We start from the raw sequence: 27,163 nt of genomic DNA, 5'->3' as shown, positions 1-27,163 counted from the left end.
GTCCTATGTATTTGTCAATGACGGCAGAAAGTTTCGAATTGGAAGATGCAACTGGTGAAAGTATTGTACTACAAGAACAACTTCAACAACAAATAGCTCAAGAACAACAAATGCAACAAATGCAACAACAAAGTCAAGAATAAAAAAAATATTTTTTTTTATTTTTATAAAAATGTACAGAATAGATGTTTCAGATTTTTATGACTTCCAAACATTCAGAAATATGTGTCCATTTCGAGACTATAACAAAGCAGTCGAGAATTTGAAACGTTTAGTCATTTATGTCGACTCTGCCCCAGAATGTTATGTCATGAAAGAATGGGATGTTGTCTTTAACAAACCAAGAGCAACAATAGTGTCTGAACAAGAATGTAGACAGAAACTTAAGAAAATAAAAGTTGTACAAGTTGGAATGAAGATGTTAGATGCTTGGGATATCTTATTGTCAAAGTTAGAAGATTTTTCAGTTCGTGGTATAAAGTTCTATACACCATCTCCAAACTTCTATTCTATCTTCACTGGATATAAATACGAACAAGTAGAATGGAAAGAAAATGTTATAGAAGCTTGGTTAGACCATGTCAAAGAAATTATATGCAATGGAAACGAAAGAGTCTATGAGTATATCTTATGTTGGTTTGCAAACATCTTACAACATCCAAGTGCTAAAAATGAAACTGCTCTCATTATAATTGGAAAACAAGGAACTGGTAAGAACACTTTCTTTACAGATATTTTGTGCAAACTGTTAGAGGGCTATTCGAACCCTAATATGACAAACTTAGAAAACATCTGCGGTAAATTTAACTCTTCAATAGAGAATATGAAACTTATAGTATGTAACGAACTTCAAAGTATAGATACAACAAAGGTTTTAAACTCAGATGCTTTGAAGAGTCTTATAACAGACAAAGTTGGAGTTGTTGAAAGAAAGTATAAAGACCAAAGAGTTTGTGAAAATGTTGCAAACTTCATTATGGTTTCAAACAATGTTGTTCCGATGAAGTTAGAAAGTTCTGACAGAAGATATGTAGTTGTCAGAACGTCAGATTCTCATATGCAAGATACAGAATATTTTGACGACTTAGCAGAAACTTTGACATCTGACTTTTACAACCACTTGTTCTCATACTTTATGACATTAGATATTTCTAAGTTCAATCCAAGACAAATTCCACATACCGAAGAGAGACAAACATTGTTAGAAGCAAACAAGAGTGTTTATGAACTGTTCGTAGATGAGACTAACTTTGAGTGTTTAGATGAAAGGTCATTGTACGATTCGTATAAACAATATTGTCAAGAGTATGGTTATATGGCAGCTTCTAAACGAACATTCTTGGCAAATGTCAAAAATCTTTTAGACATACAGAACGGCGTATATACAAAGAAAAATTTTTCTGAGTAAATTTTAAAAAAATATTTTTTTATCCGATAGAAAAGATGACGAAATATATTTCAGTCAACAAGTACATGACAGAAGTCAAAGAAGAACTAGACCCATTCGCTTATTTGAATGTTTACTTCTACCATTTTGAAAAGTCTTCATTTGACAAAGTTTGGAACATCGAACCAGTTAAGTTTGCTATTGTGACTAAAAATGGTGCGAAATTTGAAGACTTAGACATAGAAGGTTTGTTAGCAGTCAAAGAAAGTTTTGACAGAAGGTTTTCAAACCTTAAAGAAGGCAAAGCATACAAACTTGTTATACCTTATGAACCAAAGAAAGCAGACGACTATGAATATTATGAGTCTAAGATAGTTGAAGTTCAAGGTAAATTGGGTAAAAAGATTTTAGAGTCTAAGCCAGTGTTTGCTCCTAAAGAGGAAGAGAACATTGACATTGACCCAGAAATGTTCTAAAAATAAAATTTTATTTTTACATGTCAAATTTCTTTTTCTCTGGCTCTGGTTCAGGTTCTTTCTTCTCTTCTTCTACTTTCTTTTCTTTCTTTTCTCTCTTCTTCTTCTTCTTCTCTGGTGGAGTTATGTCAAATTTCTCCGAACCATATTTATGTAAAAGTTCTTTGTCCTTTAATAGCTCATCTATTCTGTTTTCTATTTCATCTTCAAGAACAGCGCATGTGTCTTCTTTGCATTCTAAGAACTTTTGTTGGACTTCATCTTTCCAATCGGCGTCATCTCTGTCAACAAGTCTGTCATTGACAAATTTTAAGACTGCTCTTTGTAATGTTTTATGGTTCTTGTCATATTCCCAGAAACAGAACTTTAGAACAAATTCACCTTTCTTGTTTACACTATGTAAGATTTTATGGTCGACAGATGTTTTGCTGTCAAAAAGCTTGTCTCGAATATAGATAGCGAAATCGCTAGACATTTTCAAAAAGATAAAAATTTTAATTTTTCTAAAAATATGTTAGAAAAAAAGTTTGCTGACATTGACAAAAAATTTGAGAATGTTTTAAATAAGAACAAGAGGAAGTTGGAAAATGCTCAGATAAAACCCATACATGACAAGTTCTTATTTGCTCAGAATGGTATAACAGGTCTAATTGCACCACCTGGGTCGGGTAAGACTTTAACTTATCTTAAAATGGCTGCACAACAACAAGAACTAGATGAGAAGAACCCATTCTATGAGTTAGTTGTTATTTGTTCGACTTCTGGTCAATTTGACCAAACCGTAAATTCGTTCAAAGATATTATAAAGAAGTCTAAGTTAGTATGTATAAAGGATACTGAGTTGTTAGATTGGATAAAGAAGTACCAAAGAAGGGTTTTGAAGTACAATGCTATAAATGAGTATATAAATTCGAAGTTTAAAGACCCAAATGAGGAAATGCAGAGAATATTAGAGAAGAAACACTTCAGAAACAAACAGAAAGAGATAGAATACATTTCGAAGAAATTGCAATCTTACGATTGGAAGACTTACCCTCATAGATGTCTTCTTATCTTAGATGATTTCGCCTCTCATCCTTTGTTAAAGAACAGAGAACAAGACATGTGTCGAATTCTCAAGAAGCTCAGACACTTTAACATCTCTGTTGTCATTTGTGTACAGACAGCCAAGAGTTTAAGTAAGGATGTAAAGAGAATACTTACTGACATTATACTTTTCCCAGGATTGTCAGAAGACGATTTCATGGAACTTATGAAAGAGTCCATGGCAGGTAAGTTTGACAGACATGAACTATGGGAGAAGTACAAAGTCATACAAGACCCTCATACTTCTTTCAGAATTCACATCTACGCGAACAAAGTTCAAATTGTAAAAAGTCAAGCTTGAAAAATAAATGGTTCATTTACTCTGCTTGTTTGAAGTTGTCAAAATACTCTCTTATTTTTTACGATTTTCATGAGTTTTGGCTACCCCTGTAAAAGTCGGTCTAGAGAAATTTCATGAAATTTGGTCATTTTTTTCAGCAAAAATATATTTTAGGGTAGAAGGGTATATCTACCCCGTTTTCTACCCTCATTTCTACCCCATATGTCCTTACTGAAAAAAGTATGTGTTCCATATGTCATTTTACTCAGAATTTTACTCAGAATTCAGCAAAAATATATTTTAGGGTAGAAGGGTATATCTACCCCGTTTTCTACCCTCTTTTCTACCCCAGTTATTTTATAAGCGTTTTACATGGTAAACATTGTGAATTCGTGAAATTCTAAACAATTTCGTAGCTTCTATTTCTTCTGTCAGTACATCGAATGTTTTAACAATGCCGAAGGTTTCTTTATATTTCTTCTTGACATCTGAAAGAAGGAAATCGTCAGCTGTTGGATAGTTTTTGTTTAGAAATGTCAACATGTCCATTTTATCTTCTGCTGGTTTCTCTACTTCTTTCTTTAAGTCAGCATAGTCGTTTCTCATTCTTTCTATCTCTTTGACGGAGTAGTTATATTTCCTCATTGCTGCTTTACATTTAGAACATTGTGGGTTCATTTTTGCGTTATATTCTGAAACCTTACCTGCTAGTATGACTAAGGCGTCAATTGCTCTCTTTAACTCAAAAGTTGCGGGTTTTATCTGTTCATTCCATATCTTACCTCTTCTATCTTTATCTCTTATCTGCCATACACATTTTGCAACTAACGAAACAAAGTTATCGTAGGTCTTAAACTCCCCAGATTTGTATATGTCAGAGATGTTCTTATATACCATATCGCAATCTTTGTCCATGACTTTGTGGTTGCAATGAAATCCAAGAAACTCATAGTTAACCTTTCGTATGAACTTCTTTATTTCTACTGAGTCAGTTGCTTTGACTTCAATTTCGTCGAATTCAGGAATAGTGAGCTTTTGTTGTTGGATTTCAGGTAGTTTAGGTAAATGGTCAATAATGTCCTGCATTTCATAAAGATACTGTTCATTTGTTTCATCTTTTGCAGTGCAATCTAAATCTCCTTGGAGAAGTTCTTGCTTTATCTTCTGGATTTCTGTTTCGAAAGTATATGAAGAAGGAATGAAGCTTTTCATCTCTACTAACATTGAAGTTGGGTTCATGACTAACGAGTTTGGTGCTGTTGTTGCTAACATGTTCTTACAATAAAAATAAAAAAATATTTTTTTAAAAAAACCAACTTTATTTTTTATGTTTTTTATGTTTTTTGTGAAAGTGTCAAAATTCAAGAGTTTTGTGTGTTTTCTACGATGGTAGAAAAGAGGGTAGAAAACGGGGTAGATATACCCTTCTACCCTAAAATATATTTTTATTGAATTCAGCAACAAAATTCAAGAGTTTTGTGTGTTTTCTACGATGGTAGAAAAGAGGGTAGAAAACGGGGTAGATATACCCTTCTACCCTAAAATATATTTTTGGGTGTAAAATTCAAATTGTAAAAAGTCAAGCTTGAAAAATCTAAGTGTTTAGTCTTAGTAAGATGGTAGCTTCTTAAAGCAAATACCATTGCTGAGTTTTATGTACGTGAAGAGAAGTACAATGAATTCAATTACGAGTACAATTGCAATGACAACTAAGGCAACTATTTTTGTCTTTTGCCAGCAAGGGTACTTCTTCTCTTCCAATGGTTCGGCAGAACTATACTCACTCATGAGAAATGCCAAAACGGTTTAATAGAAAAAGTGTCATTTTTTTCATGTCCGAAGACTCGAAGGTGCAACACTTCCAAAATACCGACGAACTCAGAAGAGCAGCATGGCAGTATCTTCTTGACAACTTTTTTGAGTTCTCCAGGTACACCTTGGAAAATGCTGAAGAACTCCGACATAGAGAATTTGGAGAAATTGCACTCCAATACTACATTGACAAACAAAGGGTAAACAAAGGGTAAAATAAGACTAAAAACTTAACGTTTAAAAAGTGACATTTTTATGAGCTCCGAGTCACCGAGAAAACTTGGTCAGATGTTAGCAGCTTACTTCCCTGAGGAGGATGGAAGCGTTACATACGTAAGGTTCAAAAACAACGAACCTGGAATTGCGTACCAAATTCGCAATTACATGACCATGGAAGAGTACGAAAGGTTCCTACAAGAGAAACCAGCTCTAAACAACTCAGAAAAGAAAGAATAAAAAGTTTAACTCGTAATTGTTTATTTTTTTTTACTTGTATGGGCAAGCTGCAAGAATGAAGTCGACTATCTCAGTCTTTGTTTTGACCAGTTGGACTGCTCTTGCGAGTACGTCTGTTTTACGGTCTCCAGCTGGTGTTTGACCTTCGTAATTGCGCATGTTCTTGAGAGCTCCAACTGTAAATGGTTGTAGGATGAAGAGTCTCTCAGACTGCTTGAGGTAGTCGTCACGGTCACGAACCGAATCTGTGGTACGAGTCGAATTGGTCGACCTTAGGGAAGAGACTGAAAGCCTGTCGTCTTCCATAGGGGCTGTGGCATACTCTTTGCGTAAACGGTTCAGACCTTCTTCGAACTCTTGGTCTCTCTTGGATTGAGATTGGAATTGCTGGGGTGGAGCTTGCTGGAACATCCAAGGGTTGGGGAAGTAGGCATAGGCTGAGGAGGTAGTTCGGGAAGCCTTGTAGTGGAAATTGGTAGTAACCTTGAGGTGGAAATTGGTAGTAATTTGGTGGAGGGACTTGCTGGAACTGAGGTGCAGGGCTGGTGCTTTAGGTTCCTCTGGTTTGGGAATGGCTCGGTTGGTGGGACGTCGGACATTCGTTTGTGGCTTAACCGTCGGACCACAACGATAAAAATCTCTGCTCCTAGCAGTACTGCTACTGTCAGTAGCAGTACTTTTACTGACAGTAGCAGTACTTTTTCTGACAGTAGCAGTACTTTTTCTGACAGTAGCAGTACTTTTACTGACAGTAGCAGTACTTTATCGTCGAAAACCCTCTCAAATTTTCCTTTTTACTGCTCGTAGCAGTACTTTTACTGCTCCTAGCAGTACTGCTACTGACAGTAGCAGTACTTTTACTGACAGTAGCAGTACTTTTTTCTGACAGTAGCAGTACTTTTTCTGACAGTAGCAGTACTTTTTACTGACAGTAGCAATGGTCGAGGTCGAACCTACCGACGAGGCAATTTACCTAATTGAAATTAACGAGCTTGTTAAAGACTTCCTCAGGCAGAATGTAAAAGGCAAGCTTGTTAACTGTTGGATAACGGGAAGGGCTGCCTTGAATCTCGAGACTTCGACTGGAATTCCAATTCAAATACCAGACGGGACAGCCTACGACGACATAAAGCAAGCAAAGAAAGAAGCTCTTCTCAAGTTCTTTGCCAAGCGTCCTTGGATACAACTTCCAACCAGAGAGAACCCTTTCCCAAGAATGAGCCAAATTCTCAAAGGGTCTCCTTCACTTCTCGGGTCAGCCGTTCTACATAACCTGTGAAGGCGACATCCAACCAGTTCAGTAAACCTTTACGTTTAGAGTAAAAACATTTTTTTTCATTTTTTGAATGAAGCAATTAAATTCGTCCACACCAATCTCAATGGACCGATGAAGAGTTTCAAGCCATGGTTGAAGGCGTTGAGAACGACATAGACGGCGAACTTGAAGGAGCTCAAACCACAATTGCAACCAAATTGCACAAGTCAAGGAACAGATAGCTCCACTTAAAGCTACCAAAGCTACTCTTGACCTCATGGATACTTACCGTTTAGAAGTAAAGAGTGGAATAAGAAATTAAAATTAAAACTTCTAAACTACGAAGCTATACTCCAAAGTTAGCAGAAATGAGAAGACTTTACCAGAGCTACTTCATGTAAGGGACTTACCTTCAAGCAGTCCGACCAAAGATGAATTTTCTGACATTGTCCCAATTTTTGTCCGAAAGTCAGCTCAGATGTTTTGAACTGCTCCCAACATATCCAGAATATGAACGTTTTGCCTGAACTCTTCCGCAATCTCAAAAAACGTTTTTTTGGTTCTCATGTTCGAAACTTTTATCGGAAGGAGACAACAAACGTTCAGAAGAAGAACAAGATATTATTTTAAACTTGGTTGTATGACTTAACTGTCATAACAAGCTTTTTGAAGTAAAACCGTCATTCTCAAACCACTTCATTTTTTCGATGTCCGAACAAGCACCGAAGCCGAACACAATGGCAGATGTCCTTTCAAGGTTGCCAGACAAGCGCCCAGTTCAAATTCAAATTGCCCAATTGAAAGCTCATCTGACAAACACCATTAAGACTCTCCAAAGTAGTCTTATGGAAGAGATGAAGGGACTTAAAGGTGAGTTCCTCATGAACCAAGCTTCCAATGAGAAATGCCTGAACGATTTCACGGAAACCTTGCATTTACGCGAGAGAGAACCGAGACCTTGCCAGACTCATCTACCGTTTCTTCGAAGAGATAGACGCCATCTGGAAGGTACTCGGAAAGGACAGAACATGCAACACCGTACTTCGTGAACACAGAATTGAAGAAGGAATTGTCGAGGAAGAAGAGGAAGAAGAGAAACACGAGAAGAAGAGGAAGAAGAAGAAGTTCCTGAAGGAATGGGCAACCCTTGTTGCCGATGACACTTACGAAATTTCCCAACCCTACCCATACCAAATCCGCAACAAGGAGACAGGCAAGGTTCTTACCCCAGTCCTCAACAACTTGGGACACTTGAACCTTAACCTTCGGAATCGCGGTTCAATCTCCATGGGCAAGCTTGTCGCAATTCAATGGGTTCCAAATCCAGACAAGAAGACGAGGGTCAGACACATTGACGGTGACAAGCTCAACAACCGTAAGGAGAACCTCGAGTGGTTCTAAGAGTAAAAAAATTTTATTTTAGGGGGAAACCCCGAGTAAATTTAGGTGTTTAGTTCATTAAGTGGGTTAAATTAAGGGCAATTTGCAAAATTAGTTCCCGACCTTTGAATTGGACTCTTTCGTCATCCCAGTTGCATAGGAGGTCGTCCCAGAGGAGTTGGAAGAATTGCCAATCCAAGGACGATTTGTCCTCCCAAGCATTGAGGATGTACTGCTCGTAGAGTCTCATGACCTCTCCCTTGCACCAGACACCCTCTCCCTTGGAACGTAAGGCTTCTTCGAAGTGCTCGAATGCGATTGGCTGCTTGACCATCCGAAATGACACTTTTTGTCCGTTTGGTCAATGTTCGTGTCTCGTGCCATAGTCGACGAAAATACAGACAAACAGGTTATATATGAGTTTGAGACCAAGAATGGTGTAACTCGACCTGTCCGATTCAAAGACTCCGAGGGCGACCATGAAATTAAACGGAAATTAGCTAGGAAGGAATATAAAAATTTTTTATTTCATGCAATGTTTTATTTCTGTGCCGTCTTCAAGTATGCCCCAATACTTACGCTTGGAGAGGACATGAACTTCGGTGAAAATTTTGTCCAATTTGAATTGACCCATCTTTTCACCGACCATTCCCATTTCAATGAGTTTGTTGTATCCTTCTTCGTTCGTCATGAGTGCGTCAATGTTCTCATAGTAAACCTTCACTTTGGATTTGACTTCGGAGAAGAATTTGTTGTACTCGTCAAGGACTGCCTTTGCGAACTGAGGGTAAGACCAATGTTCGACAATAGGTTTTAATGTGGTTACTAAGCCACTTTGACCTTGAGTGAATTCGTACTTCAAAACAAAAGGAGAAAACCTTTCAACAAAGTTGTCGACCTTCTCATAATGTTTACTCTTCATCTCTTGAGGTTTCTTAATGGAATATCCCCATGTCGAATTCATAAGCAATTTGAGTGTCATTGCAAGTTTGGGGTTTGAAGCTTTCCTAATATCATACAGTTGTTGTATGACTTTTCCAACTGTATAGTTCCTTCCTGGGAACTCACCATCTTCGTTTGGAATTCCAGTCGGGATATATTGGACGAACCTCATGTATGCGGCGTTAAGGTCGACATAGTATATTTTTTCATCTGAGTCGAACTTGTCGCATCCAATGGTCCAGTTTGTGGAAATTCAAGTGAGTCTCTTATCTTCTGAGAAACTTCTCCTGTTATCTCATAAACATCGTCGAAGCAACCTGTTTCATATAAAACCTTCTGACCTAACTCAGATGCTCTCCAATACAATTTGACGTCAATTGGATGTCTCAATGGAAGTTTGTTTATAGCATCTTGAAGTTCTTGCAACCTCATTGGAAGTTCTTCTGGTTCAGGTTGGTATCCGAACAATCCAACTCCTTTTGGAACTGTGTACTTCTTTTGTACTAGAACTTTGTCTGGAACAACTTTTGGTCTTGCTAACAATGAAAAGTTTGTTTCGTCTTTTGGTACAAAAGTTTCTGTCAGCTTGTCATCTGGAATTGGTTCCAACAAACCTTTCTCGAAAAGAATGTTTACAGCTCTGACAATGTTGCACTTGCCTTTTCCGAACAATGGGTTTGTAAGACTTTCGTTCAACATGAAGTGGTTGTGGACAATTACAATCTTCAACCATGGTAAGTCTTTGTCAACAACATAGTCGTCATGTGAAGAACCTTTCTATCGGTATGTTGACTCGGATATTGACATTTGCCAACGGTGCAATTTTTGCCAATTGACCTCTGAGAATGTACCTTGTCTTCACACATGACTCAAGATACTTCATCTTCTCATCTGTAACAAGACCAGAGTTCCTGAGACATGTAAGAATACAAGGTTCATTGACAATTGTTTCAATTGAATTGTAAATTCCATACCTTGTCAAGTCAATGTCAGACTTATTTATGAACGGGAAGTATCCAGCATGTTGTCTGACTGCTTGAGGGTTAGGTTGTACCATTCGAACTTCACGCTTGCAATTCCTTCAATTGCATTCAAAATGTCTGAGTCGGAGTCAACCATTTGTTCTCTCTTTGTAGTCTTGAAAGCGTCAAGAAGTTGTGCAGCTGTTGTGACATTGCCATGTGCATAGTAAATGTGACCATCCAAATCTGTTACGGTAGTCTGAGATTGTATCCTTTCTTATTTCCGTCTTGTATGCAGCAAGTACACCCATGAAGCCTTCTTTGTTCTTTCCTTCGTCAAAGTTTACTGTAAAGGTTCGACCAGATGTAATTTGACTTCTAACTTCACGATACTTTTCATATGCATATCTTGTTCTTTCCATGGGAGCATGTTCTTCACACCTTTTTTTCCTTCTCAAAGGATGCAATTGTTCGTCATGTTTCCAGTAGAATCTGGCAAAGCCGTCGTGTCCTTCAACTTGAGGTTCACTAACATCGAAAGGCATGTCCATAAGACGTTCTTCTTCTAACCTCTCTAGTCTGTTTGGATAATTTGCGCGTGCTGTTTCTAAGTCCATTTCGTAGCGAAGACCAGACAGTTTGTCATAGACTTTTATGGGTCTTCCCTTCCTATATTTAAAATTCTTCGAAACTCTCCAACCATATCTTTGCTAACTCTGCTTTTATTCTAGCAGATTTTCTATCCATTCTATACGGGGGCATTTTTATAAAAATAAAAAAATATTTTTTTCTTTACTTTACATAACCACCTGCTGCCATAAGTCTTTGACGCCAACCCATACCAGCTAATGAAGGTTTTAGTTTGAAACTAAACTTTGGTTTTGGTTTATCTTCAGTTTTTGGTTTTTCTTCTTCTATCGGTTTTTCGTCACTTTTCGGTTCCTCTGACTTTACTTCACTTGCAGGTAGTTGTGTCGTCAACATCTTCATAAATATCATATGCCATTTGTTTTTGTTTTCCTTTCAACTTTTTGTGTTTGTTGTAAAGTTTAGAATATTTCGACTCTAAGTCAATGAGATGTTCTATAATGAACTGTTGGTCAGTGAAGTAAACTTTTCCATCTGTTGTCTCGAAAGCTCCTTCAGACTTCAATATTTTATTTGTGAGAGTCTGTTTCTTTTTTGAGATACTAGCCGTTCCATTTCTATGAAAAGTGACTTTGTAGTTAGGGTTTGTATTTCCAGACCTGGCACTTTCTATTATTGAATTTTTCTCTTCATCTGTAAGTTCTTTGACAGGTTTTGACAATGGTTCTGAACTTTTTGTTTGTGGTGTCAAATCTACCGTTTCAACTTCTTCGGTCATTTCATCTCAGTAAAAAATTTTAGTTTGGTTTGTTTTCAACTGGTTGTTTAGGTTTTTTAAGTCGGTCTAAAACTTCCTGAGGTATAGGAAGAACTTGACAAACACGTGGTTGTGTAACTGCTGGAAGCCGACAAATCCATCTTGAACCCATTTGTCTCAATGCTGTATTGTTCATTTCATCTCAGTAAAAAATTTACATTCCCCACGTTTGAGGCGGTTGCGGTTGGTTGTTGTTTACCCACTGTTGTGCATGGTTATATCCTCTGTTAAAGAATCTTTCACCTTGGTCCATATAGTGCCCTGCTTGGTTATAGTAGTCATTTGCTTTGTTATAGTAGTTTCCTGCTTGTCTTCCTACATTGTCCATCCATCCTTGAACTTTTCCTCTTGTTTCAGGATTTGGAATAAGATTTGCTGCATCTCGTGCTACTCCCAACCTTTCTGTACAGTTTGTATAATAGGTTGTGCTTTCTCTTTAAGTATACCTAATGTACTCAAAATCTTCCTTCCAATTCCAAATGCACCTCTGGCTATTGTTCCCACTGCGGGCAAAAATCTGGATGCAACTCCTGCTAATGCGCCAAATAAACCCATTTCTTATGGGTTAAAAAATGACGAATCCAAACAAGGACCCCTATGTTTCTAAGGACAAAGAAAGCACTCATGATAAAAATCTTTAGTTCAACACCAAATGCTTGGTTTATGGATATCTTGGAAAACATTCCGAGGTATAGAGAAGATGGACCACCATACTGGCTAATATTTTTTGGTCAAAACACAAGATACTGTGAAGCCATACCATTATGGTCCAAAAATATTTTAGATGTGAAAACTGCTTTGACAATATTCGTTGACAAATACCATCCAACAAAACTGACATCTGACTGTGAAAGTTCTTTCAAATCAGACGATATTAAAAACTATCTGCGTTCAAAAAATGTAAACCAATATTTCATTGTCGACCAAAACCATTCTGCTCTTGGTGTCATTGACGGTTGTATAAAAATGTTAAGAGACTTAAACCAACCACAAGGTGGTGAAGCAAATGAAATGTCATATGACGACAAATATAGACACTTCTCCATGGCAAAGATGAGACAAGTTTTAAATATTTACAATAGCCGTAAACAAAAAGGTTTGGGAAACCATTCCCCCGAAGAAATGAAAAACAACCCTGACTTAGAGAAAGACTATATATTTAATAGTTTAGTCAAAAGAGACAAACAAGAAAGAATGCCAGGCTTCAAACTTAAGAAAGGTGACAAAGTAAAAATAGAAATACCTAAACGCGACCCATATGAAAATACTATTGACTATGACAACAATGGGAACCCGACAGGTACTCACATTCGTGTTCGTAAAAATAGAAGAAAGTATACAAGAGAATATTATGAAGTTTTAGGCAAACATGGCAAAATGTACAGACTGCAAGCAGAAGATAAAACTACTATTGTCAGACCTCGTTTCAAACTTGTCAAAGTTCAAGGTGGTATACTTTCAAAGACAGTTCCTAACAAATATAAGACAACTCCTGACGAATATGCTAAAGAAGTTGAAAATGACGACTAAGCAATTCTATACCATGCGTAAACTGTCATGTAAGGTGGCATGTAGTCTTTACTTTGTCCCGTTGTTTGCGTATACCCTGAAACGCGATGTGTATGGTTTCCTTCTCCCTGTGTCACCCAGAAACAATTTATAGCAAACTGAACGTTGTCTTTAACATCATATCCTTTACCTTTTTTCATTGCTGACCAATCCCAAAATCTATGCTTATGCCAACCTGCTTGAGATGTACTTAAATCTATGTAGTGACTGTGCGCAGTAAGTTTTCACCTGAAATCGTTTTACTTCCACCTGTTTCCTTTGAAGAGTTTGCACAATACAAAAACCTGTCGACTATTTGAGTCCAAGTTCGAACCAAGTACTACTTCTGGTCTGGTAGAGTTCATTGACGTGTAAATAGAACCTATAGGATATAGTGTTTGAAGTATTTCTGTCTTTAACGTTTGAAGCTCTGTTTTGTCAGCTTTTTTATCTAACTCATCGTTAACATATGTTTTGTCAGCTTTTTTATCTAACTCATCGTTAACATATGTTTTGTCAGCTTTCTTATCATATAAATCTTGAGCAGTGAATTTAACATTGTTTTCATCCTCCATGACATAGACATTTCTACATCTAGTGTATTTCATCGTCGTGTCTTCATCCGATGTTAAACCTTGTGGAAAGTTAGGAGGTTTCCAATTTAATACATCCCCACCAGTTCCATCAGGTTCTTCAACCGTTCCTGCAATATTTTCTATACCAACAGTTGCGAAGAAATCGTGTGTATGTCCAACGTCACTTTTCTTGTTTAAGGTTTCTTGTAAGTTTGTAATATTTGCAATGGTATGTGTATGAGTCTTTTTAGAATATTCGTTTTCAGCTCTTGTCACTTCACTTGACATTTTATTGTCAACATATGTTTTGTCTGCTAGTTCAGGATGAGTATGTTCTTTCGTTGCATATGTTGCATCTGCTCTGTCATGTTCTTCTTGAACTTTTTCAATGACATACTCTTTGTCAGCTTTGTTGTCAACATCTGCTTTCAAAAGAAGTTCTTTTATAGGTTTCTCGTTTAAAGTTCCTTTTGTTGGATTTATACAAACAGTATGGTTCTTACTGTCTTGAAACAGAAACTCGTCTGTTAAAGGGTTTAATGTCAGTTTTAAGTTTCCTTCTTTCAATGACTCAGATATCTTAGAATAGTTTGAAAAGTTTGTTGTGTTCTTATTTAGAGCTTGCAAAATGAGTTGTCGGTTGTGTTGTATTTCTCTCATAGACGCTGTTTCTTTCGACATTTTTATTCTAGATAAAATATGCTTTCAATAGAAAAAGAAAATTCAAGAGTTGCTACAACTAAACCATTAGATGAACTTTTTACGAATGTCGGTCAAAAGTTTGAGACAGAGACCGTAAAGCATGAAGGCTATCGTTTTGACTACCCGTTAAGATGGTTAAGAGACCCATCCGTCACAAAAGCTGTTGGCTTTCGTAGAATGAAGTTCATTTCAGAAGCCATACATGGTTTCCCATTTACGGTCGCTTTTGAAATTCGATACTATAACAAAGAAAAACATACGTATGAGAAATTTGAACAGGGAAAACTTTTACAAGTGAATTTGCTTGTAAACTTAGAAACAACTCTTCAAGCTTTTCAAGAAAAAATAAACGATATCTATCTCGAATATGCAAACCAGTTTAACATTGACGAAGGAGAGTACCATCTCGATATTGTTTATGACAGGAAAAATGCAACTGTTAAAATCAATAGAATAGAAGACCTTGGAGAAGACGTTTATATTTCTACAAAATATAACAACTTGGCATGGTATAGATTTTTGAGGATGTTAAATCAGCCTGCAGAATATCCAGTACACCCGAACTTTTATGAAGTCGAAAACCCTAATGGAACATATGAAAATGTTTTCGACTCAGATGCTATTATTGTTCATGCTTCATTTTCTGGCGCCCAAAACTCTTTCTTATGCTTGGCAAATGACTTTTACGAAAAACCTACAAAGTTATACGAACCACCGAGTGGAAGTATTTCAGACTTTCAAGTATGGTTTACAACAGATGGAAGAAAGAGAATAATTCCATTATACCACGCGTTTTACTTAGAACTTAGTTTCATATACAACTACTATCGAACGGTAAAAATATAATTTTAATACGGTTGAGGTGTTGGATTTGGTTGCCAACTAGACTGTGGTGCAGGTTCAGGCTGTTGTATAACAGGAGCTTGTTCTTCTGGTTCAGGGTCTTTAGGTATAATACCAACGAACTGACCTACTCTTTTACCAATATTTTTGACTCCGTTCCAAATTCCTCTTCCTACGGTTTTTATTCCATTCCATATACCTCTTCCAACATTTCGAAAGAAGTTTCCAATACTACTGAAGAAACCCATTTTACTATATGTAAAAATCTAATGTCCGCCTAGTCTCTTACGTTTCCTTCTGAGTTCCATAGCATTCTTTAACTGGAGCTCATACATTCTATTTCTCCTCTGGTAGAAAACATACTCTGGGTCAACTCCTGTGTTCGCGTCATCTGCATAGAGTTGTTTATATCCCACTTCAGGGTTTGTATAAAACTCTTTCCATCTCATATTTGCATACCATGGTGGCAAACCTAACGCAGCGTCATTTGACATGGCAGTTTGCATTTGTACATCTGTTGGCACTTGACCATAGTTTGCCATTGCAGTTTGTATTCTAACTTCATTTGGAATATTCTCTGGGTTTGGTTGTCCAGGTTGCTGTGCATTCGCTAAGTTCTGTGCGTCCATTTTAATATTAGATAAAAATATCTCTTACGAGTACATATGCTGAACATTTGCAGGCATTGGTTCATCTTCATATTCTCTATATCTTTCTGCCACGTCAAATAAGTAAATGACACAATGGAAAAAACCTAAAACAAGTAGTCCTATTTCAAACCACATTTACTTACTAGTAAAATTTCTTTGTTATGACTTCTTCGTAAAGACTTTGTTAAGACTTCTTCGTAAATGAGTGTAAATGACCCAAAATATATTTTAGGGTAGAAGGGTATATCTAACCTCTTTTCTAACCTCTTTTCTACCCTCTTGAATTTTCATGAATTTCTTCGTAAAGACTTTGTTAAGACTTTTTCGTAAAGACTTTGTTGAGACTTCTTCGTAAAGACTTTGTTGAGACTTCTTCGTAAATGAGTGTAAATGACCCAAAAATATATTTTAGGGTAGAAGGGTATATCTAACCTCTTTTCTAACCTCTTTTCTAACCTCTTTTCTAACCTCTTGAATTTTCATGAATTTCTTCGTAAAGACTTTGTTAAGACTTCTTCGTAAAGACTTTGTTAAGACTTCTTCGTAAAGACTTTGTTGAGACTTCTTCGTAAAGACTTTGTTGAGACTTCTTCGTAAAGACTTTGTTAAGACTTCTTCGTAAAGACTTTGTTAAGACTTCTTCGTAAAGACTTTGTTAAGACTTCTTCGTAAAGACTTTGTCAAGACTTCTTCGTAAAGACTTTGTCAAGACTTCATCGTAAAGACTTTGTTGAGATTTCTTCGTAAATGACCCTAGTAGTATATTTTTGGTGTAAATTTCATGAAAATTCATGAAAATTCAAGAGGTTAGAAATGAGGTTAGAAAAGAGGTTAGATATACCCTTCTACCCTAAAATATATTTTTGGTGTAAATTTCATGAAAATTCAAGAGGGTAGAAAAGAGGTTAGAAAAGAGGTTAGATATACCCTTCTACCCTAAAATATATTTTTGGTGTAAATTTCATGAAAATTCAAGAGGGTAGAAAAGAGGTTAGAAAAGAGGTTAGATATACCCTTCTACCCTAAAATATATTTTTGGTGTAAATTTCATGAAAATTCTGAGTAAAATGACAGATGTTTATATGACACTTTCTCCGGTTTATAGGACCTCTCTCATATTCTAAACATCTTCGGGGCTAGAGGGCACGAAGTGCCTGGAAGCCCCACTACCTTTTTTTTTTTTTTTTTTTTTTTTTTTTTTTTTTTTTTTTAATTTATATTATATTTCATCAATAGATATTAGTCCTTCCCACAAAATATCCTATTTCAGAATTTATATGAATTTTCAATTTAAAGCAACCTTTATTTGATAATACAAATGAAACTACAATACTTTTCATCTAATATATTAATGATCTTTCTTAATTCATCGATAAAATAAATCTAAAATCAATTTCATTGATTCCCAATAAAACCAGTTTAGCTTAAGGTGGTTTACTTTCACATTTTTATGTGGAATATTTTCGGATGCGTTGAGATCTGATCTCTTCATTTCATCAGAATCAGCTGCAGATCTTCTTAATTATTCATTGTTTTTCTTCTGTAACTTCGGGAGCTTCAAGACAATAGCAGCTCTTCAACGAATTCCTCATCGATTAGGAATTAAAAGTCTTGAAGTTTGTTACCATCTTCGCGTTGCTTGCGGGCAAAGATGAGACGCTGTTGATCTGGTGGAATACCTTCCTTGTCTTTGATCTTGGCCTTTACACCTTCAATTCTGTCAGTTGGTTCAACTTTGAGTGCGATATGCTTGCCTGTGAGTATCTTAACTAAAATCTGCATTAAGTTAATTGAAATGCAATGATTTTAATCCCAAAATTTGACTTTAAAAATTTATAAATAGATATAAAGATCCAAAATGCATAGCGTCAACGACACAATGTTATATTAAGCATTTTGCACCACATGAAAAATGTTCATTTTTCTCTTCATTAGGAGGTGATTCTTGATCTTTACCTTTTTCATCAATATATGCCCATAGGAAAGAAAAATGTTAGCTAATTCTTCTTAATTGTTATCTTTTGCGTAATTTTGGGATCATTCTAGAGTGGAATAAAAGTAAAAAAAGACGATCAAAATTCTCTCAATTTTCCAAGCGAAGTGCAGGAGCCCCAGAATGAAAACCCTGCCTTTTTAAAGCCAATAAACTAACTTTTATCATTAAAGGTTGTAATATTAAAGCACTTTTATATTGATATTTGTTGATATAATTTTTAATATTAAAAAAATTATTTTGGAAAAAAGGTGGAAAATTGAGAGAATTTTGATCGTCTTTTTACTTTTTTTCCACTCTAAAATAACCCTAATTTTGAGTATGTTTTCATATTTATCTTTTTCATTTATACTTGTGCCATGTGAAATAAGAAGTTCGACTAATTCTTTATGATTATTAATAACTGCATAATGAAGAGCCGTGTCACCTTCTTCATCTTTTTCATTTATATTTGTATCATGTGAAATAAGTAGAAATTTAGCAACTTCTAAACTATTATATGACGCTGTGCTCTAGAGAGTTAAAACTGTTCTCTATTTTGTATTCATTCGTCAAGAATGAAATGAAATCAATGTTGCGTGAAAAATTTGCATATTCAAGCATTAACTGATGATCTCTGGCTTCCCACTTAACAATGATAATTCTAGAAATGCTTTAGTAATCTCTGAGAGAAATTTCGCTCTTAATAACTTGAAAGAATCGACTGTTCCGTGATAACAACATAACTCAAGTAATGAACGATTGCGAAAACAAGGATATATAAATCACTTTTAAGAAATGAGCTTATACAACTAAATTAACACTTTTCCGACGTTTTGTCAGGGGCGTGAAGCGATCTAAGAATGTCGGAAAAGTGTTATTTTCTAGTATAGATAATTTGAATTTGATTTATTAATATTATATTTTAACGATTAATAGAGAAAAAATAAGACATGATTTTATAATGATCGAAGTTTTTTGAGATTTTAGAGAATATAGAGATTTAGAATAAATGAGTATTATCAGTTGACTAAATTCGAAAATTTAGAGAATTTGAATATCTGAGTAATATATATTTCAAATGTCAAAAGATATGATAGAAATAATTCTTTTTATTAATATAAACAAAACAAACAAAATAATAATAAAATAAGTAATACAAAATCATGGAAAGATTCTTGTTTTGAAGTGCCTCATTCCTATTAAAGCAGATGAAATAGAGCTTTCCAAATCACCACCAGATTTAGGCGAAAGAAGTTTCAGCATATATGTGTAAGCCTTTTCCATTAATGCCAATGCGTTTTCAGGTGTTTTTGCGCCAGCAATTGCGATATTTTTTCCCTCACTTGGATTTGCCAAGAAAAGCAATTTGAAGCCAACTCTTTGTAACAAATCGAACAACAAACCTTCAGAAAACAATTGAGACTTTAAATCCTTTGTTCCTATCATTGATAATCCAGGATGTGTCAATCCGCTGTGTACAATTGCAAATCTTGATTTCTTTCCGTAAACATCTCCGACACCTTTTAATAATTTCATTTTTCCTGAAGATTGTTCGAATCCGCAACATAAAGACACAAAACACATATTCAAAGAAGAAGGATAAGTATTAACTCTTACATCAAAACCAATAATACTTTGTGGATTATCTTTCTCGCTGTAAACAAGGAAATCAATTGTTGAATAACCAATTGCTCCTCTCTTCAATAGTATTGTTGCAACTTGTCTTGCTTTCGTTATCAAATCAACCGTGTTGCAAGATATCGCTGGAACAAATGAAGAGCAAAATCTAAATGGTTGGTAATGAATTCTGTCATATGTTCCGATAACTCTTATTTCATTTCCTGTGATCAAAACACAGACAGAAGGGAATGATCTTACAACAGAAGGAACTGCTTCACATGTCGCGCCGAGTCTTGGTATCATCTGGATGAACTTTGACGCACCTTGTTTCGCATGCAAATTCTTCTTAATTAACTCAGAAAGATCTTTCGATTCATCGTAAAAATCTTGGTTTGTGTCGAACCATGCAATGGCATCTTCGCTCTGGATGAAGCCTAAATGGATGATCCAGCGTGTGATGTCTTTGTTATCTATAAGAAGATCTCGCAATGAGTCACACAATTGTCCGAAATCTCGCATCTCTCGTGTAGAAATTGATGAAACAACTTCTGCATCTCTGAAAATGTCTCTCATACTGTTTCGACCTTGTAACATGTTTGTATTGACACAGCCGAATATTGGACAACTGATATCAACAGAAAGACGCCTTTCTGCATGCCAGTCTGAGTGTGGAATGATGAAACAGTTGCGACTTGCAATTAATCTCCGGACTTGGTTGATTGAACGCATATCGCAAAGGAGTTTGTTGGAGGTGTTGTTTCCTGACCTCAAATCACGTATTATTACGTAGTTTACGCGTTGATTTACGTTAGGAATTCCACAACATCCCATAAACTCTATGAAATCTTCCCAAATGTGGCCGGGAGGGAGCTCTGAGAGAAGAAGGATGATGGACACGTTGCTATACATGAGATCTAGAACGCGTGTCAGATCTTGGAAATTTGTCATTACGTGGATAACGACGTATGGATCGGATTCGATCTGGCTGTATTTGTTTACGATGGATTGTGATAGTTCGTCAGCTTTATTATCGATGCTTTCGATTCTTTTGCGACATTCGATCATTATTGCACGTCTAACTTGATTCATTCGCCAAGCCATCTGTATTGTATAAGCAGCCCTGAAGAGCTTCTTATTTCGCTCTGTGTCACGACGCCATTTCCAAACTTTCCAATTAAATTTTATGAGATTTGCAGCTTTGAGCCTGGCTTTTTCAACTTGCTCTTTTGTTCCGATAAGACAACGTCCTACCTGATCGTATGTAAGTGTTGTAAGGTTTGCAGCTTCAGATAATTTTCTACCGTCAATTTCAGCATAAGAAATGCCAAAAACAGCGCAATAGCCTTCAATTGCATTAAGAACATTATCAATTGATTTGAATCTGCTTGCATTTGTACGTTGGAATGATTCAAAATCAGGAGTTTCACGAGCAACTTTTCCTCGAACGACAAGAAGTGTTTGGTAAGCATATTCATCCTGCAATTGTTCGTAAATACGTGGATTCTGTGTCTCTTTTTTAACAGCTGGCTCTGTAGGAGTAAGAGGAGGTTCTGGTTTTTCTTCTGGAGGCTTTTCAGAGACTTTCTCCATTTGTCGAGTAAAGATTTCCTCTTGTTGTTTCTTTTCTTCCCTCCTTCTTTTGCTGGCTTCTGCTGCTCCTCTGAAATCATACGCGATTCCGTTGAAAAGTGTTGATTTTTGTATTGGCTGGTTGCCTGCAACTTGAGGCATGATTTCTGATAAGTCATCTGTTTCTGAAACTAAACCTCTTTTGAGTAATTCGACTGCAGGAAGTTGTTTTTGAGCTGCTGACAAGCGAGGGAGTGGTTTATTTTGAGGAACGCCCGGTTTGATGTATTTCTTTTTAAGTTCATATGCTTTTGTTGAGTGTGAAGGTGTAAATTCTTTTGGAGAAACAGCTCGAATTTGTTCTATCATTGTTGGTGGCTTTTTTTGATGTGCAATTGGAAGCACTGTTGACTCATTGTATTTAAAATCGGAAATTCTATCTGCTTCTGACTTAATTTTCTCTCCAGTGGTTGTAATCTGTTCTAAAACTTGAGAATAATCAATATCTGGTTTCTGTAGAGCTTCCTGGAGATCATGAAGCTGACGCCTTGATTCTAGAATTGCTTCGTTCAGAGAATCAACGGCTTCAGACATCTTGAAATAACGAAGTTAATTTTTATCGTCTTTTTTATCAATTTACAATTTACAAATCAATTTTCCGATAATTATTTTTGACATTGTAAATTAAAAATGAATTCTTCTTCTGAACTAATTAACAAGCTATTAACAATTGGTAAGAAACTTGAAGAAACAAATTATGCATCAGCAGAACCAATTCTTGAACAACTTAATGTTCAAACGCTTGATGAAGCAATAAAAATATTAGAAAACGAAAAGGAGAGATATTCTACAAGGAATTTCCACCCAATTGCAGCCCAGATAACTATTTTACTTGCTTTGGCATATCGTATTGAAGGAGATTTGAAAACTTGGCTTCAATACATCTTAAGATGCTTGCATCCGACTTACAGACGCTATTTAAATGATCTTGTACAAAATACATTCGAAAAACATATCTCAAGCTGCGAAAATATTACAATCGAAGTTAAAAATGTTCCAACACCTTTCGAATTCAGCTCTGGCTTCTCTACGCATTCTATAATGCCAAACCAAAAGCCAACCGTTCTTCTTTTAATGAAGTCTGCCTTAAAATCTCCCTTAAAAGCAAAAAATATTATCGTCAATGTAAAACATTCAATAAGTGGAGTGACGTCTCATGTACTAATTGATGAATTTGACCTTAACGGTGGCTCAATTAAGAAGGCATCCTTGGAAATTGGTAAATTTGCTTCCGGTTCGTTAAATATCGCTTCAATCTCAATGAATTTGGGAGGAGCAACCCTTATATTTGATAAATTTGCTACGATCGGATGTGATGAAGCCGTAATTTTCCCGTTTGACCATGAATGCGAATTCAGCTCAAATATACCAGAATTTGGAGTTGTTAACTCACCATTCCCTATTAAACTACTTTGCAAAGACATTCCGTTCGGTGCAATCGCTCAACATACAAAAATTGAGATATTAAATGAAAAAGATTCATTTAACTTCTTGAATTCGCAAAATCCTCAAATATTTGAATCATCAATCCAAACTCCTGATAAGTCTACTGAAACAACTGCTGAAATCCTTGTAAAACAGCCATGTACACTTGAAATTTCGATTACTGCATCAGTTTGTTTCGGAATTGTTACATCAAAGTGGCATAAGACATATTCCATTGAATTCTATAACGCTTTCAACTCAGAATTCACAATTGTCAATCCTGAATTTAAATTTTCCGCAAGATTGCCACGAGAAATCGTCCAACTTGAGCAGCAAGCGATATTGATATCAACCTTTGCATGTAACTGTCCGAATGCAGTTACAATCACTAATATTGTTACAAAAGCAACAAATAATATTAGTGTAATAGATAATCCATCGATTTTCCCTGTTCGTGTAAGTTCCTCAGAAGTTTTATCATATTCTTCGTTCTTTACACCTCATCCTGGCTCAATTTCCGGTCCTTTGGGGCAAATTGAAATTTATTTCCATGATAAAGACTACAATGAGATGAAATATATTACAATATTGCCAGAAATCAATATACTTGAAAAAGTTGTTGATGTTAGACTTGATTTACCTACAGAAATTGAAGAAAAGAAGATATACACAGTTAATTTAATTGGAAGATCAATGAGAGGTCCTCTTCCAGTTGATTTTATTCTTTCTAGTTCCGAATCAATCCTATTTGATGGCGAAACTTCAAAGAAAATCCGACTTACAGATCAAATGGAAACTTTGCTAACTTTGAAATTCATGGCTATTAAAACAGGAACAATAAATTTCCCAACTGTTTCGTTACAGCTCATTAATGATCGCTCAACAGCAATTATTTGGGAATGTACTCCATCTTTGTTTGTTAGATATCAACACGATTGATAATATTTGTATTTAGATATAAAATGTTGATTTATTCTTAAATTATCCTTTTTTTTTGAAAAATATTGTATTTGAAATCTGATTGGATGAATTTACTAATTTATAGTTGACCTTCTTAAAGCCAAAAGATGTTCTCTTGTAAAAAAAATCAGTTATCGTTTTAAATTTTTTTATTTTAATTTCCTATTTGGCAGCATATTATTGAAAATGTCCAAAATTTTATTATGAAAAATTTTCATCAAAATTTGACGACTAAATTATACCCCAAAAATTTTTCACTTGTAAATTTTTTAATGTCTGATCAAGACATTCAACCAAATAGATATGACCAATTGAGAAATACCTTTGAATACTACATCGATTCATACAATGCATTGTATCAGTTGAAAACACAAAATGAAGAAGATTTATACGAGATTTACAAAATGCTCAAAACAGAGTTGATTGATTCAAAGAAATATCTCCCTCAAAATATTTTAAAAGATATTTTAGATATCATTCCTTATAATAATCGCTATTCAAAGTCATATTTAACTCTTGCTAAATTCATATCTGATGATTATCATGTCCATGAGGTCAGCAATGCTAACTCTATTTCAATCTTTCTGTTTTATAAAGAATATGGGATTAAATTAGGTGATTTTTACAAATTTCGAAATCTCGATATTCTTACAGAAAATACAATTTGCAGAGCAATTATGGATAATGACCTCAAAACATTCATATCATTCACCGAAAAAGAAGGATTTGATAAAAAACTAATAATTAATAGCAGTTTATATCCAATAACTTATCCAGGATATTCATTACTTGAATTATGTTGTTACTATGGTTCAGTTGATTGCTTTAAGTTATTAAGAACGAAGTTTAAATCAAAAATAACTGAAACATGTCTAGAATTATCATTTTTAGGAGGAAATCCAGAGATCATGAGTGAATGTTTGAAATATAAAACACCAAATAAAGAATGCATGGAAAAAGCAATTATTTCACACAACATTGATTTTGTTACATTCTTGATGAATGAATACAACACAAACATCGATTTATCTTTTTGTGGAAATTATAATAATCTTGAATCATTTTTAGTTTATTTCGATCAAACTAATGATGTTAACAATTGCTTTTTTAATTCACTGAAGTTTGATATTCCATCCCTTTGTGAATATTTCCTTTCACTTGGAGCAAATATCAATTCAAAGGATGAATTTGGTGTAAGCCCTCTTCGTCGTACAGCAGAATATAATAGCAAAGAAACAGCTGAATTTCTTATTTCACATGGTGCAGATATTAATGAAAAGGATAAAGATGGACAAACCGTTCTTCATACAGCAGCACGTTATAATAGCAAAGAAACAGCTGAAATTCTTATTTCACATGGTGCTAATATCAATGAAAGAGAAAAAGAAGGGAAAACAATTCTTCATATAGCAGCACTTAATAATAGTAAAGAAACAGCTGAACTTCTTCTTTCTCATGGTGCAAATATTAATGATAAAGATAAATATGGGCTAACCGCTCTTCATATTGCAGCAATGAATAATAATATAAAAACAGCTGAAATACTTCTATCACATGGTGCTAATATCAATGATAAAGATACAAATGGGAAAACAGCTCTCCATGTTGCAGCAAATCAAAATAATAAAGAAACCGCCGAAATTCTTATTTCCCATGGTGCAGATCTCAATGAAAAAGATTTTAATGAGGAAACTGCTCTTCATGCCGCAACATTACATCAAGCAAAAGAAGTATTCAAGTTACTTGTTTTACACGGAGCGAATATCAATGAAAAAGATAAAAGTGGGAAAACAGCTCTTCATAATGTAGCACGTTTTAATAATAATGAAATGGCCGAAATGCTTATTTCTCATGGAGCAAATATCAATCAAAAAAATAAATATGAACAAACCGTTCTTCATATTGCAGCATGTAACAATAGTAAAGAAATAGCTGAACTTCTTGTTTCACTTGGTGCAAATATCAATGAAAAAGATAAAAATGGAAAAACACCCCTTCATCGCGCAGCAGAATATAATAGCAAAGAAGTGGCCGAAGTTCTTATTTCCCATGGAGCAAATATCAATGAAACAGATATTAAAGGAAAAACTGCTCTACACTATGCAACAGAAAATAATAGCAAAAGAGCGGCCGAAGTTCTTATTTCCCATGGGGCAAATATCAATGAAAAAGATGTTACCATTAATGAAAATACCGCTATATATGATGCACCAAATAAATCCAATCAACATTGTTCATTCCTTTGAATCCGAAGTTTATGTCTGGTACAAGTTTTCACGTGATTCTTCTTTTAATCTTTTATTCGAAATAAAAATTAATTTTCATTTTTATTAATTATAGCAATAATAAACAAATGGAGATATACTGTTAATTGAAGACATCAAATTCTACAAAGTTTGTGTATATTTTGTTTCTAACTTCCTTGATATGATTCATAAAAGCAGCAGTCACTTGACCTTTCAGACACTCAATCAGAACAGTAATTTTGAATGCTCCTTCATTCTTTTTAAGTTCCTTATTAAGTATTTTGATAAAAAATCAATTTCTATAGAAAATTTTCACTGAAGATAAAATTGAATGAGGCCCGTCGGCCAACATATTTAAAATTGGGAAATTTCTTTAGTTGTAAATTCAAAAATATATATCATTCCGAAGTGTTTTACATGTGTATACTATATTTCAGATCTAACATATCATTCTCAAATAATATGAAATAATATCATTTTTTAAGTCATTGTCAGAGACCATAATTTTGGGATTTATATTAATTTCATATGGAGATATTATTTCTACTATATACACATAATAATAAAAAGAAATAATATTGTAAATTGTCAAATTTTCTGGTTTACATTGTCAAAAGTTTGAGTTTACAAATGTCAGTTCTGATGGAACTCCAAATGGTGAAATTGATTGAGTCAAGTCTTTTTATTTTAAAATAGGCTTGGTATATTTTAATAGCATCCCAGCAATTGGAACTTTTTAATCGTCATGACGATCAGGTCTTGAAAATTAAAAGGCCATTTTGTAAACTTCATAAAGCTGAATGTCTGCAACTTACTCACCCGAACAGCAATTTAACGACCCATATTGCCCACCAACATCAGTTGCTCTCGGATATGTCGGAATTGCCTGCGCTCTTTCTTTCACATCATTAGGAAGTGCTTATGGCACATTCAAATCTGCCATCGGCTTGTTCAAGGTCTGCTCTGAGCATCCAGAACTCTTCTACCGTTCTATGATGCCAGTCATTATGGCCGGTATTGTCGGTATCTACGGTTTAGTCGCTGCAATTATTTCATCAACAAATATTCACTATCCATTCTCACAATTCAAATCATACGCTATCTTCAGTGGTGGTCTTTGTGTCGGTCTTGCTGGTTTAGCATCAGGCTGCGCTATCGGAATTGCTGGTGATGTTTCATGTCGCGCTATGAGCTCTCATCCAGAACTTTTCATGGGTGCTATGCTTATTTTGATTTTCGGAGAAGTTTTAGGTCTTTACGGATTCATTATTTCAATGATTTTGAGTGGCAAGTCCGTTCTAGCTTGTGGAGCCCGCCCTTAAAGTATATATATATAATAACATTCAAACAAATCCAACTAAAAATATTTTAATCTCTTTTCTTACTTGAAAAATCAATTTTTATCACAAAATAAAATATGATAATCTTATTTGTAGGCATAGTGTTTGTTTTCTTAAAAAGATAAATGTCTGCAGTTATTTTCCAGTCATTTTTCTTATAATTCAATATGAAAGTACTATATTTTGAAAATATCATATTTTTATTTGAA

At 35.1% G+C, this 27,163-nt stretch overlaps 16 protein-coding genes and 4 pseudogenes across 20 annotated transcripts, besides 1 other annotated feature; 9 read left to right on the top strand and 11 right to left on the bottom strand.

The window, feature by feature from the left end:
* Window positions 1-14,125: part of a mobile genetic element that runs on past the window's edge.
* TVAGG3_1013420 (uncharacterized protein) lies at window positions 428-1,408 on the top strand (the record flags this gene model as incomplete). The annotated part of the gene is made up of 1 exon (XM_051254598.1): window positions 428-1,408. A coding segment is annotated over one exon (981 nt), but the record flags the coding sequence as incomplete, so codon positions are not given.
* Window positions 1,444-1,863, top strand: TVAGG3_1013410 (protein of unknown function, DUF4108 family; the record flags this gene model as incomplete). The annotated part of the gene is made up of 1 exon (XM_051254597.1): window positions 1,444-1,863. One exon carries the CDS (start codon window positions 1,444-1,446, stop codon window positions 1,861-1,863), a length of 420 nt encoding a protein of 139 aa, XP_051080171.1.
* On the bottom strand, window positions 1,880-2,338 carry TVAGG3_1013400 (uncharacterized protein; the record flags this gene model as incomplete). The annotated part of the gene is made up of 1 exon (XM_051254596.1): window positions 1,880-2,338. The coding sequence occupies one exon, from the start codon at window positions 2,336-2,338 to the stop codon at window positions 1,880-1,882; it is 459 nt and encodes a 152-aa protein (XP_051080170.1).
* On the top strand, window positions 2,375-3,250 carry TVAGG3_1013390 (protein of unknown function, DUF4106 family; the record flags this gene model as incomplete). The annotated part of the gene is made up of 1 exon (XM_051254595.1): window positions 2,375-3,250. One exon carries the CDS (start codon window positions 2,375-2,377, stop codon window positions 3,248-3,250), a length of 876 nt encoding a protein of 291 aa, XP_051080169.1.
* On the bottom strand, window positions 3,587-4,501 carry TVAGG3_1013380 (organellar and viral DNA polymerase type B; the record flags this gene model as incomplete). The annotated part of the gene is made up of 1 exon (XM_051254594.1): window positions 3,587-4,501. The coding sequence occupies one exon, from the start codon at window positions 4,499-4,501 to the stop codon at window positions 3,587-3,589; it is 915 nt and encodes a 304-aa protein (XP_051080168.1).
* Window positions 5,297-5,497, top strand: TVAGG3_1013370 (uncharacterized protein; the record flags this gene model as incomplete). The annotated part of the gene is made up of 1 exon (XM_051254593.1): window positions 5,297-5,497. One exon carries the CDS (start codon window positions 5,297-5,299, stop codon window positions 5,495-5,497), a length of 201 nt encoding a protein of 66 aa, XP_051080167.1.
* On the bottom strand, window positions 5,528-6,096 carry TVAGG3_1013360 (annotated as a pseudogene). Its single transcript has one exon. A coding segment is annotated over exon 1 (569 nt).
* Window positions 6,902-8,153, top strand: TVAGG3_1013350 (annotated as a pseudogene). Its single transcript has one exon. A coding segment is annotated over exon 1 (1,252 nt).
* Window positions 8,203-8,466, bottom strand: TVAGG3_1013340 (uncharacterized protein; the record flags this gene model as incomplete). The annotated part of the gene is made up of 1 exon (XM_051254592.1): window positions 8,203-8,466. One exon carries the CDS (start codon window positions 8,464-8,466, stop codon window positions 8,203-8,205), a length of 264 nt encoding a protein of 87 aa, XP_051080166.1.
* On the bottom strand, window positions 8,656-10,783 carry TVAGG3_1013330 (annotated as a pseudogene). Its single transcript has one exon. A coding segment is annotated over exon 1 (2,128 nt).
* On the bottom strand, window positions 10,829-11,402 carry TVAGG3_1013320 (annotated as a pseudogene). The gene has a single exon. A coding segment is annotated over exon 1 (574 nt).
* On the bottom strand, window positions 11,422-11,577 carry TVAGG3_1013310 (uncharacterized protein; the record flags this gene model as incomplete). Its single annotated transcript, XM_051254591.1, has 1 exon — window positions 11,422-11,577. One exon carries the CDS (start codon window positions 11,575-11,577, stop codon window positions 11,422-11,424), a length of 156 nt encoding a protein of 51 aa, XP_051080165.1.
* Window positions 14,126-14,263: 138 nt separating the features above from the next.
* On the top strand, window positions 14,264-15,112 carry TVAGG3_1013290 (uncharacterized protein; the record flags this gene model as incomplete). The annotated part of the gene is made up of 1 exon (XM_001579552.1): window positions 14,264-15,112. The coding sequence occupies one exon, from the start codon at window positions 14,264-14,266 to the stop codon at window positions 15,110-15,112; it is 849 nt and encodes a 282-aa protein (XP_001579602.1).
* Window positions 15,113-15,114: 2 nt separating this feature from the next.
* TVAGG3_1013280 (serine threonine-protein phosphatase family) lies at window positions 15,115-15,357 on the bottom strand (the record flags this gene model as incomplete). Its single annotated transcript, XM_001579551.1, has 1 exon — window positions 15,115-15,357. The coding sequence occupies one exon, from the start codon at window positions 15,355-15,357 to the stop codon at window positions 15,115-15,117; it is 243 nt and encodes an 80-aa protein (XP_001579601.1).
* Window positions 15,358-15,375: 18 nt separating this feature from the next.
* TVAGG3_1013270 (uncharacterized protein) lies at window positions 15,376-15,738 on the bottom strand (the record flags this gene model as incomplete). The annotated part of the gene is made up of 1 exon (XM_001579550.1): window positions 15,376-15,738. One exon carries the CDS (start codon window positions 15,736-15,738, stop codon window positions 15,376-15,378), a length of 363 nt encoding a protein of 120 aa, XP_001579600.1.
* Window positions 15,739-17,361: 1,623 nt separating this feature from the next.
* TVAGG3_1013260 (cellular macromolecule catabolic process) lies at window positions 17,362-17,541 on the bottom strand (the record flags this gene model as incomplete). The annotated part of the gene is made up of 1 exon (XM_001579549.1): window positions 17,362-17,541. The coding sequence occupies one exon, from the start codon at window positions 17,539-17,541 to the stop codon at window positions 17,362-17,364; it is 180 nt and encodes a 59-aa protein (XP_001579599.1).
* Window positions 17,542-18,839: 1,298 nt separating this feature from the next.
* TVAGG3_1013250 (IQ domain-containing protein H family) lies at window positions 18,840-21,524 on the bottom strand (the record flags this gene model as incomplete). Its single annotated transcript, XM_001579548.1, has 1 exon — window positions 18,896-21,517. The coding sequence occupies one exon, from the start codon at window positions 21,515-21,517 to the stop codon at window positions 18,896-18,898; it is 2,622 nt and encodes an 873-aa protein (XP_001579598.1).
* Window positions 21,525-21,606: 82 nt separating this feature from the next.
* Window positions 21,607-23,347, top strand: TVAGG3_1013240 (foie gras family; the record flags this gene model as incomplete). Its single annotated transcript, XM_001579547.1, has 1 exon — window positions 21,614-23,347. One exon carries the CDS (start codon window positions 21,614-21,616, stop codon window positions 23,345-23,347), a length of 1,734 nt encoding a protein of 577 aa, XP_001579597.1.
* Window positions 23,348-23,640: 293 nt separating this feature from the next.
* TVAGG3_1013230 (ankyrin repeat and SOCS box-containing protein 4 family) lies at window positions 23,641-25,614 on the top strand (the record flags this gene model as incomplete). The annotated part of the gene is made up of 1 exon (XM_001579546.1): window positions 23,641-25,614. One exon carries the CDS (start codon window positions 23,641-23,643, stop codon window positions 25,612-25,614), a length of 1,974 nt encoding a protein of 657 aa, XP_001579596.1.
* Window positions 25,615-26,404: 790 nt separating this feature from the next.
* On the top strand, window positions 26,405-27,023 carry TVAGG3_1013220 (ATP hydrolysis coupled proton transport; the record flags this gene model as incomplete). Its single annotated transcript, XM_001579545.2, has 1 exon — window positions 26,415-26,936. One exon carries the CDS (start codon window positions 26,415-26,417, stop codon window positions 26,934-26,936), a length of 522 nt encoding a protein of 173 aa, XP_001579595.1.
* Between the last annotated feature and the right edge of the window lie 140 nt (window positions 27,024-27,163).

The sequence above is a fragment of the Trichomonas vaginalis genome, chromosome I (assembly GCF_026262505.1).
Source record: "Trichomonas vaginalis G3 chromosome I, whole genome shotgun sequence".
NCBI lineage: Eukaryota > Parabasalia > Trichomonadida > Trichomonadidae > Trichomonas > Trichomonas vaginalis.
This window is presented reverse-complemented; position numbering and strand designations above follow the sequence as displayed.